Consider the following 17,108-nt stretch of genomic DNA (forward strand, 5'->3'; position numbering starts at 1 on the left):
CTTGATTTGCTGCCAAGTTCAGGATCATGCACGAAAGCATACCATATCAGATTCTCACACTGGTATCAAAGCTCGGAGCCAGAGCGACGTCATTGCTGATTTTGTCATAATCAATGCAAAGAAAAATTGGTACAAGGTCAGTTAATGGTTGGGGAGTTGCGGGTTTATGAAAAGCCGTCGCGATCAACAATACCTGTTGCATCTTGTGGTTGCAACCCCGGACGACACTACCGATGGCAAATATGGGGTTCTTAGTATGGGGAAGATCTTATACCGGGGAGATGTACGGCATGAATTTCAACTACATAAAGGGCTGCAGTACCTCCTGTTGCCATTTTCGGGCTATGCAGTGCTTTTCGTGAGTCTTCAATCCCTCAACATTGTCCGACAGACTTTCGGTTCCAATTGAATATCAATGAGCATGGCGGAAAACAAAAAAGCCGACTTCGAACATGTAGAACCATCACATGCATTTGTCGAAGAGAAAACCATTCATGCCCATAATGCCGCTTTAGCTGCAGCCTTGGAGGGAGAGAAGCCTAAACTCTTGGGTAAAGGTTATATCCGGCTTTACATGATATGCGGATTGTTATACTTGTGTTCAACGATGACCGGTGGGTGTATTATTCAAGAAAGCCACCACCTCGCGGACCATTGATTAACCCTGTTTAGGATATGATGGATCTCTCATGGGATCTATCAATGCCATGCCCAACTACATCGAATACTACCATCTACCACCAGAAGGGAACAGTGGCACCGGCATAGTCTTTGCAATATTCCAAATTGGTCAGATGGCTGGGGCACTCTTTGCCTGGACTGCCGATTGGCAAGGTCGACGGTGGCCAATCTTTGTTGGATGCATCGGTGTTTGCATTGGAACTATCGTGACAGCCACTGCTCCAACCCTCGGCGCATTCATTGGTGGAAGATTCTTACTGTCCTTCTTCGCGACAATTGCAGCAATTGCAGCACCTCTATACTTGATTGAGCTATCGCCACCGCAATATCGTGGAACAATATCTGGAATGTACAACACTTTGTACTACTTCGTGAGCAGTTGTCTCCCCTTGGATAGCTGTGTCTCTAATTTGCTCGATCAGGGTTCAATCATCGCAACCTGCGTTGTATACGGCTCAAATCTGCACCTTACCGGACCTATTTCATGGCGCCTGTCACTCTGGCTGCAGATGTTATGCCCAGGAATTGTGACTGTAGGGGTCTGGTTTTGTCCAGAGTCACCTAGATGGTATAGCTTGATCATGAATCAGAGTCTCGTTATATATCACTAACAGCAGTAGGCTTATCGGGAAAGACCGGGTCGAGGAGGCACGAATTGTGGTTGCTTCTTTGCATGCTGATGGCGATGTCAATCACCCACTGGTCAACCTGCAAATAGAAGAAATGAGTGAATCTTTGCGGGAGGAAGGAATAATGACGTGGCGCAAGTTCTTCGACATGCGTGTCTTGTTCTCGACCCGTGCTAAGAGATATCGTCTTATGCTGAGTAAGTTGGCATGCGTGTTGTTAAGGCCTGAGAATCTTCTTTCAAAGCCTACCAACCTTTGTGGATGTGGGGTTCGAGAGTGCCTTGAATATCATAGTCGTTGGCACAATCATGAGCTGACACAGTTGGTCTTTAGATGTGGCATTCAGCTGGTTTGGACAATTTTCGGGAAACAAGTGAGTCAGAAATGAAATCTGGAAAGCCTGTGCTAACATTCTGCTCAAAGCGTTGCGTCATATTGTTAGTGTCTCAAGGATGAAGTCGTCGCAGCAACTAACTTGCAATTAGATCTTCCATACCTCGTCGCCAATGTCGGAATCACAAGCACAAATACCCAACTGCTCCTAAACATCATTTATGCGATTGGAGGATGGATACCTGCCATTATAGGTGCCCGTCTGCATGATGTTGTGGGCCGCCGTAAGATGATGATGTCTGTCGCTTTCGGCATGGCAGTATGTCTCTCCATAGCTGCAGGTACAGCAGCTGGATACGTCCAGACGGGGAGCAAGGCGGCTTCTTCTGCCTCGATCGCCTTCATATATGTCTTTGGAAGGTTAGTTACCCTAAACGATGTTGATGAGTCAATCCTCCCCAGAACCAGCCTCCGCTGTGATCTGGGACATCTCCAACCATGACAATTGATACTGACCATGGGATGCATAGTGTCTTCGCGTTGGGCTACACTTCGATGCAACCCATTTACCCTGGAGAAGTACTATCCAACGATATGAGAGCCAAGGGTATGGGTGTATCAGCCCTTGTGAGCGGATGTGCTGGATTTGTCAACACATTTGCTGCCCCAGTCGCATTGAGAAAGGTAAGGTGTCCGAGCCCATCAAAAGGATACTCCTGGTTGATATTGTCAGATCAAATATTGGTTCTACGTTTTCTTTGTTTTCTTCGATCTGTTCGAGGTCGTGTTCATCTACTTCTTCTTCGTGGAGACCAAAGGTCGCACCCTCGAAGAGTTGGATGAAATATTCGAAGCTCGAAACCCCCGAAAGGCAAGTACCCAAAAGGCTACCATTGTTAGACGCGTCACTGGCCACGGAGACGGCGCGAAGGAGATCACTGTAGAGGCAGCTTGATGGCTGCAAGACGAGTTGGGCTATGAAAATGTTCGGTCCTCGGCGGCATGCAAAGACATCATTGTAGGATCAATGACCGAAGTTGTTGGTTTGCCGGTAGACAGGTTTTCCAGGATCAGAGACCTTTATTCTAGCTAAAACAGAAAAATAAAGATGCACTTCTCGGCCTCTGAGCCCCAATCCCTTGAATTTGGGGCCTCGGGAGGAGAAGACCCTAACAAGCTGATAGCCAGTTAGACGTCAAGCTGCCCGAGAGACCTAACTGTTCTACTTAACCAGTTTAACCTCTTCCGGTGCAACTCCTCCATCTCGTTTTCCTCGAAAGCCATCAGTCAACGACTGCTGCTTGGGTACATATTCATCAGCCACAACAATCACTTTGCGAGCTCGATATTTGCAGTGAGTCAATGTATCGTGCCGCACTCACAAGTGATGACATCCCTCGTGTTCTCCACCACGTCTGAATCCCTCTCTCAACCTGGGACAAAGAAGATACGCAACCCAGTAGCCGAGCGGAGAAAGGTCAATCGCGCCTGCATTGAATGTACCAGGCGCAAGATCCGTTGCGACGGAAGCCTGCCATGCAAGAATTGTCAATGGTATTCAGTAGAGACCAGATGTGCATATCGTCAGAGGAATCGAAGGACAAATCCGACATGGAAGTCTGTTTGCCAGAATACGCCACTGGATGATTAGTTTGCTCGCTGACTACGGACCCAGGGCAATTGAAGAGCTTTCTGAAGCGGTCCAAACCCGCAACGATGTACTATCACAGCTTTTGCCATCGATTGATTTTAATAACTTCCCTGGCTTGTCCAAGGAGAAAATAGAGAATCTGTGTAATTTCGAACACCCCGAATCATCTTCTCAGCCACGTGCAAACGATGCCACGCTTCCATTAAGCGTTTCGAATCCAGAAACGCTATCAGAGTCGGAGCACGAATGGAACGAATCTAGAGAGCACGACTATACCTCTCCTATCGGTGATGATGTCGATGGCCTTGCATCTCAAGATAAACATGGCTCATACCTAGGTATTTCCAGTATCAGTGCGGCTTTGCGACTAATATTCTTTGCCTCCCCAACAGCAAAGCAAAAGTTTGTGGAGTTAAGTCGGACCTTTCCGAGGCGTGGACATAACTCGATCATTTCTGGCCACACTACGAGAGGGAGCCATGTTGAAATGCTCCTCCCGGGTAACCTTTCGACACCACTCGTTCCCGAGCAGCTTGCCATTGATGCCTACTTTGAGCATCTCCATGGTACAAATGCTATGCTTGACGAAGAGCTGTTCAGAAGATCGTTCCAAGAGCAGGTGCGGACCGACGATGCTTGGATCGCACTATTCAATACAGTGGCGGCACTAGGTTCAATAGCATCGGGTGACGAGCATTCTCATGTTTTCTACTACAGTCGAGCCCAGGCTGCGATCGGGTACAGAACCTTCGGTACGGGAAATTTAGAGATGCTACAGGCATTGATACTGCTTGGAGGTGGTTATCTACACTATATTAACTCACCAAACACTTCTTATCTGATTATGGGAGTGGCCTTTCGCATGGCTATAGCAATGGCGCTACATCGGGAGCCTAGTAGAGGGCCAGTCCAGAGACATGATGAGGTAGAAGAGCCATCTCCATCAACCCCAGGTGTCCGACGCTTACCGAAGGCTGAAATCAGACGGCGAACCTGGTGGACTTTGGTATATACCGACACCACCTCAAGTCTTGCCCTTGGTCGACCGCCTACCATACGGTGGGATCCTGCTACTATGGATACTGCTCTTCCCAGCGATTATGCTTTATCTGAAAGCCTGGACACCACTACCATAACGAACCGTGATGGCATTAACACAATTGACTATACTGGGACTGCACTTCGAGTTTGTGGAGAATTCGCCAAGATATGCAGCAGGGTTGAGTACAGAATGGCCCAATTTTCTCGCATGGCAGCACGGGAAATCCTCACTTTCGAGACACAAATTCAAGCCTGGGAAAAGAACTGTCCCCAGATCTTCCAGCCCGGCAATCCATGTCCAAAAGGAGTAAGATTCTGCCGTGATCTTCTTCACTTCCGCCAGCAAGTTGTACGCATAGTTCTATCAAGACCGCATATTCTACGATTAATCGAGGACAACGCAGCGTCCACAACTTTTGAACCAGACGACTGGCGAGTTGTGGCAATGTGTCAAGAGGCGGGCACTAGCATGATCAACATTGCTAGCGCGAATCCTGGAAGAAGTCGAATTGCTGTCTGGCATTGTTCGTGGCATCTATTCCAAGCATGTATGATTCCTCTCCTTTCGTTGATACTGGCCTCCCGCGGCCAACTTGCACCATATGTCAACGAGGAAACGGTGACTGCTTGGATGGAGAGTCTTGAGAGAGCGATTCGAACTTTCAGAGATATGGAACCCTATAAAAGATCGACAGACAGGTATGGCAGTGTTATAGAAGCGCTTTATAATGGGGTCATCGCCGACAGAAGCATGAGCAATCAACCGACATCATCCCTCGATGGAATCATGTCTTCCGGCATTAGTACAACTATTTTTGATAGTCACGATCTACCACCGATGGAAGCTTTCCAAGATTGGTTTAACGCTGATCTTATGTTTGGCGCTGGCGACATAAACTGGCATTTATTTCCGGAGGAGTACATGTTGAGCTTTCCACAGGGAGGCTAGAGTGGAAGGTCTTTCTTGGTGACCAGGGTTCTGAAGCTACGGTGGTGCATCTTTCACACTAAAAGGAAAACATGCCCAGCATCTATGGCCCACAGTAGACCTTGGCACTGGACGTTCGCAGCCAACTTGACCTTTGGGAATTACGGCAACTTTCTTGAGGGACCGTGTATTGAACCATAACTCCCAGTGTTTCATGCTACACTGCACCATAGCCATAACATAGTCTGCAAGGTAGGGAAACGAACTTCTCATCATGACTGACGTTGAGCCGGAGGATACGCAAGCCTCATCACGGAGCAAATCTAACGATCGACGAGATCGGAAATCCCCATCGCGAGACGACCGCAGACAGCGCAGCAGATCACCCCGACGGGACAGAGACAGAGACAGAGAAAGAGAAGGAGACCGACCACGTCGGAAGGACGCAGGCTTCAAATGGAAAGACAAGCGACGAGACCACGGCGGAGACCGGGACGAACGTCGGGACCGAGACCGCGGCTTGCAACGAGGCTACAAAGACCATTACCGGCCCAGGTCGAGGTCAAGGTCACGATCGCGCTCTCCCCCTCCACGACGCCGGTCGCCAAGAAGACATGACAGCGATCGTATGGACAAGCGCGATTCAGATGACCGCGCATTGAAAGAACCGGGAGAGAAGGAGGCGAAAAGCGAAAAGAAGGAGAAGAAGGAGAGGAAGCCAGCGCCGCCGCCCGCTCCTACACAACCCATGATCATCGTCTACGTCAATGACAGACTGGGAACGAAGAAGGCGATTCCATGCTATCCTACGGATCCAATCAGTGAGTTCTTCCTCCACGATCGTATCATGGTATTTCTGCTAACGGGTTTCACTACAGAGGACTTCAAAATCATCGTTGCATCCATGATCGGGCGACAGCCGCACGAGATCTTGTTGAAGAGGCAAGGTGAACGCCCCTTCAAAGATCAACTCACCCTGCAAGACTATGGTGTCAGCAACAATGTGCAACTGGATCTCGAGGTCGACACCGGCGATTGAGAGACAGTGCAGAACGCCATGCGCTGCGACAAATCTTCCGCGAAAGCCCAGTTCGGTGCTTGAAGCTGATGAGACGCCCTCTCATCGACTTTTGTCTGACCACGTAGCCTAGGAGGACCGGGTCTGTCATACACCAGACTCATGAACCGACACTTAGGGATTTCAATGGCGGCTCACGTTATCTATATTCCACCTGAGGGTGGAATCCGACCATGGGACACCTTGAGTTTTCTGTCTCTGAGGCCGGAAAGTCACCCTACATAGCTTCTCGCTGTATGTTGGAACTGGAAGTTTGGACCTTTCGGCGGCCAATGGGGGACCCCCGGGAACCAAAGCAAGCAGCATGCAGAAATTATTCGGCCAACCCAGCGCTCCATCACGCAGGTCCGTTCATATGTAAAAGGCGGGCGGCTAGGCGAGATACACTGGTGGCGAAGATTGGCAGCTGTGAGCCTATGGCCCTCTCATCAGATCTTCACTGCCACTTCTTCACCTGCAAAGCTACACATCCTGCAGTTTTAAAGAAAGGCTGATTAAGAATTAGTTTGGGTTGCGGACTATGTAATCTATGTAGTTCATTTGTCATGGCTGTTTGGGCTTCAACGTTGAAGTTGTGGCAGTTGTACCTGCAGACTGTTGATATATTTGCTGGGAAGAAGAACTACCAGCCTTACCGGGCTGGCTTGTGGTGGTGGTGGTGGTGGTTGAATATTCTCCTCGCCATTCTTCCCTTAACCTGAACACCATGCTTTTCACTCAATTCATTGTGAACCATAGTCACTTTGTAGTGTCGGACGGGTATCATGACCGTGAACCAAGCGCCTAACTCCTGGACATAAGCAGTCAATGGGCTGCTCTCACAAATACTCATCATTGCAATCGCGTTCGATGGGACTTTGTCTCAAGTCTGTCGAAAGGCTTTCAGAACGCTGTCCAATTTCGTCATCATCTCTTCCCATTCCATCTCCTCGTCGCTCAATACTGTAATTGCACCACCAGCACCGATCCTCCATCTTTGTTTCTCCACTCCATCAACCTCCGTAATATCATCATCAGTTGCAAAAGCTATCCTGATACAGACATTCCAAGCGCCTTTTCCAGTTATATCCATGTACCCTAGGGCGCCCGAATAGATACCTCGATCTCTTTTTTCAAGTCCATGCAGGATCTCACAGGACCGCTTCTTTGGCGCGCCGGTCATGCTGCCAGGTGGCAGTGTACACGCAAGTGCTTTGATGCCATATTTGGTCATCTCCTTGCTCGCCTTGTCTGACTCAGGCATAAAATCCGCGCTCAAAGGGGCGTGTGCACGGATGTGGGAAACCATCGTGAAGACAGTTTCGGTTTCAATAACATCGCAGAGTTTGATAACTTCAACTAGCGCATCCCGTCCGACAGTAGAATACAGGTCGTGTCGGATTAAATCCGCAATCATGAGGTTTTCGGCTGATTCTTTTGCCGAAGCCAGAATAGCAGTGGCTTTCTCTAGCGTCATCTCCGGACTTTTCCTTACAGTCCCCTTCATTGGTACCATGTCAATGCTACGGTCGGTGTTCCAAGACAGGAATTGCTCAGGAGACGAGCCGAGAATAGTGGTCTTGTTGAGGCGGACGAAGGCAGCGAAAGGAACAGGGTTATGGCGTTGAATGTTCTTGTAAAGAAGCCATGAGTGGTGAAGTCCCGTGTTAGTCAACACGTCAGCCTCGGTTGTGAGACACAACTCGTAGGAATTACCAGCAAGTAGCTGGGATTGACATTCGCGGATTTGTGAGATATATTTGTCATGGTCTGGAAGTGATAACTTTGCGGATCTCTGAATTTGAAGAAGCTTTTCGGTTTCGGCATAATCGTCTTTGATGGGCCCAAGGCGTTCTAGGTCACAAAGTTTAGTCGCTATATCTTGAAGCCAGATTCCATCGTCCTCTCGCATCGATTGGACGTATGCTGTCCCCGTGTAATTGTCAAAGACAATGCTGCGATCGATCCATGCGAGGCTGATCTCCGGGGTTGATGTGGAAGCTTCACCATTTGCAGGCATATTCAAATTCATTGACGCTGTGCCAAACTCGTACGAGAAATAACCCATCAAGCCAGCCCGAAAAGGTAAATCTAAATCATCCACATTGGAGGCCTTGCTTGACATGAGCTTCTCGAGGCTCTCAACCATTTCGGACCTCTTCAGCGAGATCTTTTCAATAATTTCGGAATCTTGTGTCACTGTACAGTAGCCACCTGCGTACTCGATTTGAAAGCTATACTTGTCCGGGAAGGCATATATGCTGTACCTGCCTTTTCGAGTGGACTCTAGCATAACCACATTGTTTGGTGGGGCATCCTCGTAACACATTGCCGCAATGCGGTCGCTGCCCGCTTGTATCGGCATCTTGCTGGTGTTCGGTGTTGAACCACAGTGGTTGGTAAGCTCAGCCAGTTTATTTTGTAGCTTCAACACCCTTTCCCTGGACGTGTTTGCAGTAACGATCGAGGCTGCCGAAAATGTGTTTGGGAATTCATGTGTTGAAATGGATCGGGACAGAGAGTTGTGCGCCTGTGCAGCTTCCCACCATTGGACCAAGAGCTTCGTACAAGACGAATTTGATTTGCAAGATTCTGGGTGAAATTGGAAGCCATGAAATGGATGGACCTTGTGTTTGACAGCCATCAACCAATCCTCAGCATCCCATGCAAGCACCAGAAGATCATCCTTAGCCCCGCATTGCTGGTCTGCTAAGAACGGTCTGGAGGTACAGGATGGAAAGGAGCGGACACTGGGAGAGGAACAGAGGCTGGACACAGAGCCCGAGGAATTTGTGCGACTGAAAGCACGGTCTGGGACAAGTTCTCTCAGGCGAAAGCCAAGGCTGTTGTAATTTGTGGCAACAACTTCTCCAGTGTTCTCAAAGATGTCCTGATCCAGATGGAAGATCCGTTTCGCATGGCCATGACAAGGAAGGTCCATGCGAATGATTGGAAGCCCATATCGAACACCTAGGCTTTGGAAGCCGAGACAGATACCGAGTACTGGGACTGACTCCACAGCGGCGATCTCCCAGACCTCGTTGAAGAGGCCAACGTCGGAAGCATTCTTAGGGTTACCGGGGCCAGGCCCCAGTACTACCGCATCGAAATTAGACAGAAACTGTGCAAGATGCTGGCCGAATCGAGCCTGGACATCGCAGTCAATGGGAATCAACGTGACCGCCACACTCAGCTCATGATGAAGAATTGCAGCAATGTTCTCCGCGAAAGAATCATAGGCATCGACAAAAAGGATAGATCCCTGCTGATTCATCGAGAGACAGAGGGAAAAGGTAAGATTTTAGAAAATGTGAACTCATACAAGATTGAGCTCTGAGAGGATCTCTAGGTTGATAGAAAAGGAAAGCTAGGAATACGAATGGATAAGGGCGATATAGGAAGGTTAGGTATAACAAAGAGCAGCAGCAGAGGAATCAAACACTTACCACATGACTCAAATTTGAAGGCAACGAGAACTTCAAGAACAAACCCGACCTTGAGGAAGGAGCCTCCCGGAGCACACTGCAGTGGCAGTGACTGTGAGGTTTGAACACGAGGCAAACCGGAAACATTTTTCAAAAAGCGGCAAGACTTCCCCTTTTTCTCACAGCATTTTTGCCAAGACTATCACGTGGAAGGCACGTGCCATCACTTCCCTTGGGATTCCCGTCGTTTGCCTCTAAAACATTCATCCCTGGCAATCATTCCATGGGACGGCGCTTTGAGACTTCCGTCGGTAACATGTGCCCTTGAGAGAATCGAGTACTGGTCAAAGGTTGCCGGTCAACTCCAAGATGAGAGATAGTCTCGGCTATTCAGAAATTTCCGACATCAACAGCAATGACCGATTCCAAGGATGATCAAACCGACAAGGCTCACCACGATCCGCAATGGATTTCCTGGAATGGGGGATTTCTACATTCCAATAATGGTGGGTTCTCAAACTTGCTGGTTTGTGTTTGTCTAACTCACAATAGTCCTCTTCTATTTTGCAACCTCTCCTTTCTTCGACCAGGTCTCTGGTAATCAGTCACTACTAACACAGTGGGTGGGTACTCCCAATCAGAATGATATACTGGGGACGCGCCAGAAGTTCGAATCTCATCTTCGTCATCAACGCGGGACTCAGTATGTTGTGGAGCACGATCCTCTTGAAGCTAAGGTCTTCATAGATGGAGCAAACGGACGTGAGCCGTCCAACGTATGGGTTATCCGCAAGCAGCATCGAGAGAATGAAAGTGATAGCGGGGTGACGCCACTTGGATACTACTACATCGTCAATGATGTGATATATCAAGCCCCTCCAATTGCAAGCGTGCTTGATTACCGGATGCTGAACACCGTGTCGGCATTATCCAAAGTCTTTTCGACTTCGTCAGATCTTTCGATTTTCTCCGTGTCTCATGGCCACACATATCACAAACCTGTACAGAAGTCAACAACACATGCACCATCTTCAACTTCTCAGCAGAGCAAAGATGACACGCTTGTATCAGCAACTCAAAGCTCGACGGGTGATAAATCTGCTACGACCTTGTCACAGCCTCAACCATCAGATGATTTTGATAGCAGTGCTCGAACACTCCGGGAGGCACTGCGAATGACTTTACAGTATGGCAAAGAATACATGGACGATGTGCCGTTGGTGGGCGAGCCTGGGAACTTTCGGTGGACTAAGGCCAGAGATGGGTCGAACAGCCAATCTAAGAGCCAGACGTCGGGTGCAGTTTCAGTCCCACCAGGGCAGTCTCGAGCGCCCTCAGCTGCTCCAACAACTACTGCTGTTGTTCCTAGTACTGTGAACGCTTCCAAGGATGCAATGGGTGGCGACAAGAAGGGAGGCTCTTCTAATCGTGTCAAGCCGAAGAGGAGAAAGAGCAAGGCAGGCGATGTTAGCCCTTGAGAGTTCTTAGTACCTAGAGCAATAAACAGATTGATATACGAGTCACGAATCTAGTGCGCAAAATGATCAGGTCCAGTACTATGTGCAGTCACCTGAAGTAGGTACCTAGGTAGATATGGTGCTGATATTGAGTGTCCTCTGCTATTTCAGGCTCAGGCTGGGATTTGGAGGGCAAGGCTACCACGACTAGTGACTTACCGGGCCTAGCGCCTAAGGGGACAAGTGGCAGGCGCAACTCGCGGTGAAGATACAGGCAAGCGCTAGCCGAGGGGCGGAAAGGCAGCAACGGCGCGCAGGCAGTTGTGAAGCCTTCGTCATTCAATTCCACCATCAATTCCATTGATTTCCTCCTCCGTTCGCATTTCAATTCGTCCACTTTCTCACCAAATTCTTCATATCCTTTCACATCCATCAACCCATTTGTGTATTGCGTTCTTCTAGATAACCCCTCACACTCTCCATTTCCCTTGTTCCGGAACAACAAACCTTGGTTCTTCCCCGTTCTTCGGTGTGCGTAGTGGGGCAAGATGAAGCTCTCATTTAGAGTCAGTATTCCCTTTCACCGCGCGACTCCTATGTCATACTTACTCTCATCATAGGATCTCAAGCAACAGAAATTCACAATTGAAGCCGAGCCTACGGACACGGTATGATCCATCTTGTCAGAATACAATTAGGGGTTTATTGACATCTTGCGCGGTCCAGATTGCTACTGTCAAAGAAAAGGTTGCCGCCGAGAAAGGATGGGAGGTCGCTCAACAGAAACTCATCTACTCTGGTTAGTTATTTCCATACCGATCATTGGTCCCGTATGCTCCTCCTAACCACATAACTAGGCAAGGTCCTCGCTGACGCCAACACTGTCGAATCCTACAAGATTGAAGAGAAGGGTTTCATCGTATGCATGGTCAGCAAGGCAAGTCTGCTCCTCACATCTTTGCCCTTGGTCTATCTCTTCTAACGCCTTCCAGCCCAAGGCAGCACCAGCAGCAAAAGCAGGAGGCCCATCCACCCCTGCTCCCTCAGGAACGACATCGACTCCAGCACCACCTGCAGCCCCTCAGCCCAATCCTCCATCTGCGCCATCTGCACCCGTACAACCCTCAACCCCTACTCCCGCTCAAGCCCCTGCAGCCTCGACCGGTGCCGACCCCGCAACATCAGGTTTCAATGATCCTTCGGCCTTCCTTGTTGGAAATCGCAATGAGTCCACCGTACGCGAGATGGAAGCCATGGGCTTTGCAAGACCCGAGATCGACCGTGCCCTGCGCGCTGCTTACTTCAATCCCGATCGTGCCATTGAGTATCTTTTGAGTGGTATCCCAGAGAACATCCAGGCCGAACAGAGAGAGCGACAGCAACAACAGCAACAGGCTGCTCAACCTGGTGCTCAAGCCGCTGTTGGTTCTCCTCCACCCGCTCAGGCCGCTCAACCTGCAAGTGACGAACCTATCAACCTGTTCGAAGCCGCCGCCCAAGCCGGCCAGCAAGGTCGAGGAGGTGGCGGTGCTAGAGGCGGTGGCCCTGGTGGTCCAGGAGCCGGCAACCCGCAGAATATGGATTTTCTTCGACAGAGTCCTCATTTCCAGCAACTTCGTCAGCTTGTCCAACAACAACCTGCCATGCTTGAACCAATCCTCCAACAAGTTGCTGAAGGCAACCCACAACTTGCCCAGATCATTGGTCAAAATCAGGAGCAATTCTTGCAGCTACTGGCTGAGGTTAGTTCTCCTTCTGGTTCCTTCTTTCCAAAAGCACACCAACTAACATGGTTCTCAGGATATTGGTGGGGCCGACGCAATTGGCGGAATGGGTGACAGTGGCCCCTTACCTCCTGGTGCAACTCCGATCAGTGTTACCGACGAGGAGCGTGATGCGATTGAACGTCTTTGCCGACTTGGATTTTCCCGTGACCAGGTCATCCAGGCATATTTCGCATGTGACAAGAACGAAGAACTTGCCGCCAACTTCTTATTCGAACAACCTGATGACGATGAGCAATGAACGCGCGCTACGGCCTTCTATGGCTTCGATGCATTGATTGGGATTCGGCAAGAAGGGATTTTCCGACTTTGGGCTGGCAGCGGAACAACTGGCCTGACAATCTATTTTGATTCCTGTTTGTTGTCTCCTCCGCTGTGGCCCACAACAAGGAACACTCACGAGAGTCCAGATTCATGCAAAATTTATGACGTCCAGAGACAACAGTTGAGGTGCATCTGCCGGGCAGCATCTCGCTCACAGGAGACTTGGTCCGATTGAAGCGTTATTCTGCAGAAAAACGGACACGAAGGAGAGACTACCGGACGGGTATTTCACTCCCACCAGAAGATTCATAGCAATGACCATGAGGCAAGATGCCATCTTTTCGTTCTCGAAACACAAACCAAGACGAGCAATACTGAGGTACTTTTCATATTGCTTGGCAGAAAAGGGATTGGAATCATTAGGTAGTAGCTTTCGAAATCAGGTGCTTCGACACCGGTAATCCACAAGCAAGTCGAACCACTCCACAAAATTCGCTTCTGCCGCAATATTTTATTGGCTTACTCCTCTCTTCGCTAACAAATCCATCTAACTCGTGCTCATGCGTTCTGTTTACCATATGCCAGACCAGTACTCATGAGCCAGGTACTGACGTCTCCCGCGTGGAAGGCACAACATGAGTTGTAACATCACCATCACCGCTCTGACTCGGAGAAGACGAACTTGCCGTCGATTGTGCTATCTTATCCTGACCACCAGCTTCGCGCTCGATGACCACTCCATCCTGCACATAGACGACCTCATGCGCACCGCAAGCTTGATGGACAGCCCAAACGCCCAGGCCTCTGCGCCCAATGACCCGCGCAAGCGTGTTTCTCACCCCGTCGTCCCCAAAATCCATGTCGTCAAGGTTGACGTGTTGTCTGAACGTGGCGATGTTGTGCATGTTCAGCTGTGCAGGTGGCTGGTTGAAGGTCACGGAGAAGCTGAAGTCGGACACGGGCGGGTAGGTGTCGTGGAGTCGCCAGGCTGACAGAGGTGCAACGACGTAGACGTCTGTTGGCTCGTAGTGTGTGGTGAGGCGTTCAATGAGGCTTGGGTCGCAAGTCGGCATGTGTTGCATCAGCATGAAGACGAGTTCCTGTTGTGGGTAGCCCATGAGCGGGACGGTCGAAATGTTGAGTGTTTGGTTTGTGATGGGATGTGATATCGTGGGGCCCAGAAGGAAGTTCGGGGGTGGATAGGTTTTCCACCAGAAGACCTCGATGTTGTGGGCCTCGGAGGAGGTTGAATTGATTGATTCGACGATGAGAGATGGAATGGCAAGTTGGGCAGGGATAACACCTCCTTGATGGTAGACGCCCATGATCACAGCGAGGATGACATTGAAAATCCCCCAGCTTATCCAGAATACTCGATTCCAAATTCTTGTAGTTGGTACCCGTATACAACTCAGCAGGAGAGGGACCGTAGGAAGCAAGAAACGTGGTTCCTGGTGAGGAATGATGCTTAGGAGAAGAGTTCCAGATGCAGCAGATGCCAATCGTGCATTACTCAGCATGGTTTTTAGGATGCGAAGGTTGAAGGGGTATGCGGAAAAGACAAGGACGATCAAGGCTGGCCCAAGAAGCTGTGGTAGGTTGACGAAGAGATGTTGGTGATGCGGATGAAGGCCATGTTGGGCTAGATTGCCAGTCTGGCTATTGTACAGGAGATTATTGAGTGGTGTGATTACAGGAGCATTGCGGACGTGTTCGTACAAGGCTCGGAAAGACTTGGTAGCTGCCGGACCAGAATAATAAGCTGTATCAAGGGCGATGGCGAACGATGTCCAGAAAATCCCGGAGATTATGACCGTGAGAAGGCAAAAAGGTCAAAAGAACCGTCAGTTATGGCTACCAATGGTCCGAGAATTCCAGACTCACCTATTCAAGAAGTGTGGCAACAGCTGGATGCCGGGTATCACAACGAAGGCTGGAAAAGTGATGCGATTAAAAGAACCGGAAACAAGAAGAAAACCGAGTACAAAGCTGGCCGCAATGGCAGATCGTTTCTGTCTATCATCAGCATTCATGTCAGGAAGTGATAACGATGTTGGACTGACATTCTCGCCAACGATCCGCTCTATGACAACCAGACTCCATAAAACGAGAAGAGTCTCTACAGAATTGGAAAACGTATGGGTTTGAAAAGTCCAGGTGACATATGATGATGTTACCAGGAGTACGGCATGTCGTCGGTTCCTCGGGGATCGGACGAGATCATGAACGGCCCAGTCCTCGAGTACGAAACTCAGGACGAACATGACCAGGCGAAGCGTATAGTAGATGACAGCAGGGTCGACCAGACCATCTTCATCCTGGGCCCATATCCACTTCAACAAAGTCATGGGCAATCCATAGATTGGCCATAAAGGAAAGACGCTGCGGATGGGTTGGGAGGATGTCCATTCCCATGTCTGATGGCTCGGATAAGGAAAGATAGTGCCTGAGAATGTCAGTGCTCGGCATGTATATGAAGGGTGGCATAGGTGGACCTACCAGCTATTGGTTCAGGACCTTGAAAGATTTCATCGGGATGCAGATAACTCGGACAAAGTGCCAGATAGACACGAACAAACAGCAGACATAGATAGATCAATCGCCACATGCTTGTTGGCAGTCACCGTGCAGGATACGGTTCATGGTCTTTCATTGTCCTGGAGATAGGCAGGGTGATATCGATCAGACTCATTTCCAGAATGCGCATGAGCCTTGGTCAGTGGTGATAGTGGTGGTGGTGGATGGATGCGGAGAGGCTGAGCGCGTCGCGAATCTACACGGAAACGCGTGTTGTGTTTGTCTTTTTCAAGACGAAGTCTTGCACAGGAGAAGGGAGAAGATGCACAAAAATTCAAGGCTGAATACGCCCAAAAAAGTACTGTAATCCTCGCCTAGATCAGAGTTACAAACAAGCATCAAGTGCCAGTTCTCAGCGATGCGATTGTGAGAGAGATTAATTTGTCCCCTGGTTGGATTTAGTGTCATCCGCATGCAATTAATGAATATCCGCATCCGTATCCGCATGCGAACACTTGTCCCGTCCATCTCGGTCCCACTTTCCTTGGTTCTTTGGTGACGTCACTTGGGAACAGAATCACGTGAACTACCGGGCTGACATTGCTAGTAATAGTGTCTGTACTCGCGTGGAGTGTGGCCTGCACAGGCGATTGAGGGAAGTCTGGTGATCATGATTGATAGATTTCTCATAGAAAACTGCTTTGCAGAGCGCGTTAGATCCGATGATCAATTTAATATGACTTCTCGTGATGACTTTGGAAGACATGAGCGACAAAGACAAAGGTTCAATGCCATAGTGCCCGCCTGACACATGAAGCACACATAGACTGTCCCCGAACTACTTTCTCTATCGTATTCTACCAGTAGTTCGCAGCATGATTGATTGCTTTGCTCCAACGACAACTCTGTCTCTTCATCAAAGTGACAGCCTGACCAGAACAAGCTAGAAGTGGCCAACCAGACACTAGTGGAAGGCGCAAGGCTCCAGTCGGCTTTCCTGCCAGTTTGAGAGTGACAAGCCTCCTCCCACCTCTCAGTCATCCAAGGTGAAGAGACCGAACTCAATCAGATTCAAGTTGTCGCCATTATTGATCAGCATCATTGCAGTGACTTGCTGCCTACAAACTCCCACTTTGACTCTTCATATACCTGCCTCGTATAATCACGCCTGCTACTTTCCAATCGTCCCTGATCGATCCGTTCTCACCTTCTCATACTGTATGATCCTCATCTTCTTTGCGCATATCCCATCAAAGTATCTTTCCCTCTGGACCAACTGACCAAACCTCGTTCCAGTCTCATTGTCAACAAATTACCATCCTGGGATTTAGAACATCAGTC

At 49.4% G+C, this 17,108-nt stretch overlaps 7 protein-coding genes across 7 annotated transcripts; 5 read left to right on the plus strand and 2 right to left on the minus strand.

The window, feature by feature from the left end:
* Positions 1 to 421: 421 nt before the first annotated feature.
* On the plus strand, positions 422 to 2,598 carry LTR84_000712 (uncharacterized protein; the record flags this gene model as incomplete). The annotated part of the gene is made up of 9 exons (XM_064844342.1): positions 422 to 614; positions 673 to 1,052; positions 1,104 to 1,249; positions 1,302 to 1,507; positions 1,644 to 1,683; positions 1,734 to 1,747; positions 1,796 to 2,063; positions 2,174 to 2,327; positions 2,377 to 2,598. 9 exons carry the CDS (start codon positions 422 to 424, stop codon positions 2,596 to 2,598), a joined length of 1,623 nt encoding a protein of 540 aa, XP_064712202.1.
* Positions 2,599 to 3,286: 688 nt separating this feature from the next.
* On the plus strand, positions 3,287 to 5,284 carry LTR84_000713 (uncharacterized protein; the record flags this gene model as incomplete). The annotated part of the gene is made up of 1 exon (XM_064844343.1): positions 3,287 to 5,284. The coding sequence occupies one exon, from the start codon at positions 3,287 to 3,289 to the stop codon at positions 5,282 to 5,284; it is 1,998 nt and encodes a 665-aa protein (XP_064712203.1).
* Positions 5,285 to 5,537: 253 nt separating this feature from the next.
* Positions 5,538 to 6,302, plus strand: LTR84_000714 (uncharacterized protein; the record flags this gene model as incomplete). The annotated part of the gene is made up of 2 exons (XM_064844344.1): positions 5,538 to 6,084; positions 6,142 to 6,302. The coding sequence occupies 2 exons, from the start codon at positions 5,538 to 5,540 to the stop codon at positions 6,300 to 6,302; spliced, it is 708 nt and encodes a 235-aa protein (XP_064712204.1).
* Positions 6,303 to 7,203: 901 nt separating this feature from the next.
* LTR84_000715 (uncharacterized protein) lies at positions 7,204 to 9,594 on the minus strand (the record flags this gene model as incomplete). The annotated part of the gene is made up of 1 exon (XM_064844345.1): positions 7,204 to 9,594. The coding sequence occupies one exon, from the start codon at positions 9,592 to 9,594 to the stop codon at positions 7,204 to 7,206; it is 2,391 nt and encodes a 796-aa protein (XP_064712205.1).
* Positions 9,595 to 10,160: 566 nt separating this feature from the next.
* LTR84_000716 (uncharacterized protein) lies at positions 10,161 to 11,223 on the plus strand (the record flags this gene model as incomplete). The annotated part of the gene is made up of 2 exons (XM_064844346.1): positions 10,161 to 10,251; positions 10,298 to 11,223. The coding sequence occupies 2 exons, from the start codon at positions 10,161 to 10,163 to the stop codon at positions 11,221 to 11,223; spliced, it is 1,017 nt and encodes a 338-aa protein (XP_064712206.1).
* A 527-nt stretch (positions 11,224 to 11,750) lies between these two features.
* LTR84_000717 (uncharacterized protein) lies at positions 11,751 to 13,227 on the plus strand (the record flags this gene model as incomplete). Its single annotated transcript, XM_064844347.1, has 6 exons — positions 11,751 to 11,768; positions 11,823 to 11,870; positions 11,929 to 12,001; positions 12,060 to 12,121; positions 12,195 to 12,944; positions 13,003 to 13,227. The coding sequence occupies 6 exons, from the start codon at positions 11,751 to 11,753 to the stop codon at positions 13,225 to 13,227; spliced, it is 1,176 nt and encodes a 391-aa protein (XP_064712207.1).
* Positions 13,228 to 13,843: 616 nt separating this feature from the next.
* Positions 13,844 to 15,858, minus strand: LTR84_000718 (uncharacterized protein; the record flags this gene model as incomplete). Its single annotated transcript, XM_064844348.1, has 3 exons — positions 13,844 to 15,012; positions 15,310 to 15,696; positions 15,750 to 15,858. The coding sequence occupies 3 exons, from the start codon at positions 15,856 to 15,858 to the stop codon at positions 13,844 to 13,846; spliced, it is 1,665 nt and encodes a 554-aa protein (XP_064712208.1).
* Between the last annotated feature and the right edge of the window lie 1,250 nt (positions 15,859 to 17,108).

The sequence above is a fragment of the Exophiala bonariae genome, assembly GCF_035927105.1.
Source record: "Exophiala bonariae strain CCFEE 5792 chromosome Unknown scaffold_1, whole genome shotgun sequence".
In the NCBI taxonomy this organism is placed as follows: domain Eukaryota; kingdom Fungi; phylum Ascomycota; class Eurotiomycetes; order Chaetothyriales; family Herpotrichiellaceae; genus Exophiala; species Exophiala bonariae.